The sequence below is a fragment of the Mus pahari genome, chromosome 17 (assembly GCF_900095145.1).
Source record: "Mus pahari chromosome 17, PAHARI_EIJ_v1.1, whole genome shotgun sequence".
Lineage (NCBI taxonomy): Eukaryota > Metazoa > Chordata > Mammalia > Rodentia > Muridae > Mus > Mus pahari.
In genome coordinates, this window is record NC_034606.1 from 54073250 (window position 1) to 54077367 (window position 4118).

Consider the following 4118-nt stretch of genomic DNA (forward strand, 5'->3'; position numbering starts at 1 on the left):
CCGAGAAGGAGTCACGTCTGATACATTCTCCCCAACCTTGATGCTGGCATCTGACACGTGCCCGTGGACATTCCACCGTGGCCGAGAAGGAGTCATGTCTGACATATTCTCCCCTACCTTGATGCTGGCATCTGACACATGCCCGTGGATATTCCACTGTGGCTGAGGAGTCACATCTGACATATTCTCCCCTATCGTAATGCTAGCCTCTGACACGTGCCCGTGGACATTCCACCGTGGCCGAGAAGGAGCCACTTCGGCTATATTCTCCCCAATTCCAATGCTGGCCTCTGACACGTGGCCATGGACATTCCACCGTGGCCGAGGAAGAGCCACATCTGACATATAATCCCCCAACTTGATGTTGGCATCTGACACGTGTCTGGAAATGCTAAGTTGCTGGCAAGGAGCCATCCCAGAAGCATGGCTCTCTGTAGGGACAGTAGTCTCTGACATATGTTCAAGGAGCTGGCCCACAGGCTGGAGGCTCCCCTCCACAGGAGTGGCATGACTGAGTGGATGTGGGCAAGGCAAAGTCTCTTGCATATCATTGATACAAGAATCTACTTTTGTGGGCATATTCCCCAGAAGATGCTGTTTTTCACTGTCCACACTATTCTGAACATCCTGGAAGGGTCCTGGTAAGAGGGAGGTAGCCATAGCTGGCCTCAGAATGGTATTGAAATCATACTCTGACTGGGTAGGCTGGGGGCCACCTGCTGTGAGTGCCAACGGCCCAGAGGTTACAGGGGATAGGTCTGAGCAGATGGTCTGCAGAGCCACCTCTAAGAAGGGAGCGTCAATGTTCTCCACAGGCTGTTCCTCTCCAGAGCCCACAGGCAGAAAGTCTGTGATGCTGAGACCAGTTGAGAATGGCCCAGCTCCCTCTGCCTGCCCAGCCCCAGAGTCATCAGCTCCCTCTGCGGCAGACTTGGGGACTGATGGTGTCGATGCACATGGTAGGCTTAGACAATCCCAATGCAGCTCTGTGGACCCCGGATCACAGCTATGGCCTTCCCCTGTGTGCTCAGGACCTGGAGATGTGACCTGAAACACATACCGAATCCCTCCAGTCATTCAAGCCCAACTCTCCAGGGTGAGCTCTGCAACAGCGGCTGACACCGACTAAGGAGTGCAGAGAGCCAGCAGGATCCCAAGCTCCTACTGGAGCTTATTACCTGAGAGCCTGTGGATGGGAAAGCACTCGGTGGCTCCTGGGGCTGCTGAGCCTCCATGCCTCTCAGCATCTCCTGAAATTCAAGCCAACAGGAAAATAGAGAAGCTCTGTGGAGAGAGCAGCAGGGCTGGCACACACCGAGGCCTTCACACAGCACATATGCCACTGCCCTGCTGCCCACTCACACCATCCATGTCTGGCTAGAAGCCTGAACCACAGCAAGTGCCATCTGTCCCCTTATGCAACAGGATGACAGGGTATGTAACTAGGTGCCAAGGACTGGCAGCTAACACTACAGCCATACCTGAATGCACTTCTGGTCTTCTAGGAGAAAACGGAGTCGTGCGCTTTCCAGCCGATGCCTCTGGATTCTCCACAGAGCCTTCTGCTCTCGACGAGCTGCCTCTGCCGACAACTTGCTATAATGGTCAACCAGCGCCTGCCTGAAGCCACATGCAGAGAGGACATGGTCACTACAACTTTTCTCTGTATTATCTCGTGGGCATCGACTCAGGTGAGACTACCTCCCCAGAATCCTGTCCCCCACCTTCCCCACAACAGACTGGGTTGGGGGTGAGGGGAGTTGCTGCCCACCAGGCTGAAAGGTTCTAATGGACAGATGGACAGATACCCACATGGGACTTGGCAACTGTCTGTTGGACAAACAGACAAAGAAAAATGTATATTATGCCCTGGGACAAGAGAATAAACAGTGGTTAAGGGCCAGCCCTCTCCCACCAGGCTCCATTTTCTTTACTGGAAGTAGACATCTCCCCATTCTCCAAGTTCAAACTCAAGAGAACTGGAGACTGACAAAAAAACAAAAAAAAAACAACAAAAAAAAATCAACAACAACAACAACAACAACAAAGCAAACCCAGGGATTCTGAGCCTCTAAATACTGGGCATCTAAGCCCAGTCTTCAATTTGTCGAGCTACAAGTCAGAAACATGGCTCTCTATGCCTGGTTTTCCTCTTAGGAGAACAGAGCATCTACTCACACGTGTGTGTGCACATATCTAGCACATGCAAGAGGCAAACCCATTTGTTCTGTAAATAGTATCTAAGGCTGCAACAGTCCATCTCCCAAGGACAGCATGCAAGATATGGCCAGTCCCTCCTGTAAAGGCCTTCCACAGAACAGTGAGCCTGTGTCTAGGACAAGCTAATGGTACAAAGGGGAAACTGACCCAAGAACCACGCTAGATTAGAGACCATGGCTCCGCGGGGCAGGGGACAGGTTTGGAATAAAAAGCAAAGGTATTTAAGATCAGCAGAGCAGGCACCTGTAATCCCAGCCCTAGGAAGGCTGAGACAGGAGGACTGAAGGCCACACAGCAACATCTTGGGGCTGTGGCTCAGTGGTGGAGTGCTTAATTGCATTACAAGGTCCAAAGTTGGCACCATAACACATAATAATATTACTACACACTAATAAATAACATTAACAGACAGTCAGGACATCAAATACACTGTGTGTATTAGGACTGGATCCCAGAGCATAGCCTGAGAGCTCTAACCTCTTAGCTCAGGACAGCATCCTGGTCTAGCAGACTAGTCTTTCTGCCTTGACATATGTCTGATTTTTCAGACTAAAAACTAAAATAACGAGTTAGGGATGTTGCTCACTGGTAGAGCACTTGCCTAGCAATATTGGGGCCTTGATCCCTAGTAGCAAAGACAAAAGACAGTAAAATAACCATCACTAGGTTTAAACCAGCACCATGGGACCTGCAGCCATACAGCCCTACCTGGCCTTCCTCTCCAGCTCTTCCTCCAGGGCCTTTAGCCTCTTCTCCCGGTCACGGAGCTCACGGGCATAGCTGAAGTCATCATCTAGCTCTTCTTGTCTGGCTGCCAGGCGTCGCTACACAACACACACAGTCTCATTGCCAAATCAAGGACTCCAGGAGCCAGAACCACCCAGAGCCCAGATCACCCACCTCCTGATCCTTTACAAACTGTTCCTTCAGTCGCTGAAACTGCTCTCGCTTCCGGGTGTCCAGAGCAATCTGTTCTGCCATCTGCCGGTCTTCAGGAGAAGGTGAGAGGCATGAGTGGTGAAGAGCCCAGCAGAGACCCCAGCACAGAGAAGAAAGACCTGGACCTGCACTCACCACTCAGCTCACTCAGGACTCTGGATGCAGCTTCCCGGGCATGGACAATTAGTTCTTGTTTTGCAATTTCCATACGTAATTCCTAAAGACAATAAGCAAAACATCTTACCACCCTGTCCCTTCCCCTAGGATAGTGTGGAGACAACTGGCTATCCAAAACAACATGCTTCTGGTCAGTGTTAACAGATACACTTCCCAAAAACCACAGAATGTTCACAGCTGATGACGCTTCACCACAGGATGGGAGGACAGGGAGACCTCTGGCTTAAGAGTGACAGGCATTGACTATGTACCCACAGATAAATGAAGGGCTCATGAACATTCCTGCTCCTGAATCTGTCCTTGCCTGGGTCTCTTCTGCTGCCCATTAGACACTAAGCCAAGACAAAGTTGTTGAGATTGGCCCTGGCCAGTCACTAATCTCTCCTCCTGGAGTATACTGGAGCATTAGGGTGCGGCTTCTAGGCACACACTCAGTATTTGTAAATGCTACTCAGGTGGAGGAATTTTAGGCCTTGCTGCCTAGAATTTCCAAATGTTGGTAAAACCTGGAGTGCAGGCAAGGCTACCCACCTTAAAAAAAAAAAAAAAAAGACACCTGTCATCAGATTTGTTCCGATTTTCCTTCATACACAGCCAAGCAGCTTGGGTGTCCTAACCTAGACCTACTACCAGGACAGAAACACCAGAAAAACCACTCTGCCCGACTGCCCACACATCCTGTTCACTCTACCTGACACGGCCACTTCCAGTCCACTCTTCCTGACTGTCCACATCCTATCCACGCTGCCCGACTGCCCACATCCTGTCCACTCTGCCCGACT

General features: G+C 50.7%; 1 protein-coding gene across 1 annotated transcript in view; it reads right to left on the bottom strand.

The window, feature by feature from the left end:
- Tubgcp6 (tubulin gamma complex associated protein 6) overlaps window positions 1–4118 on the bottom strand; it is a 25323-nt gene that overhangs the window by 4312 nt on the left and 16893 nt on the right. The window contains exons 11-16 of the mRNA XM_021216792.2: window positions 3295–3376; window positions 3121–3209; window positions 2929–3044; window positions 1482–1620; window positions 1179–1250; window positions 21–1047 (exon numbers count right to left, since the gene is read on the bottom strand). Coding sequence (XP_021072451.1) covers window positions 21–1047; window positions 1179–1250; window positions 1482–1620; window positions 2929–3044; window positions 3121–3209; window positions 3295–3376 — 1525 coding nt within the window. The remainder of the gene's footprint in view (window positions 1–20; window positions 1048–1178; window positions 1251–1481; window positions 1621–2928; window positions 3045–3120; window positions 3210–3294; window positions 3377–4118) is intronic.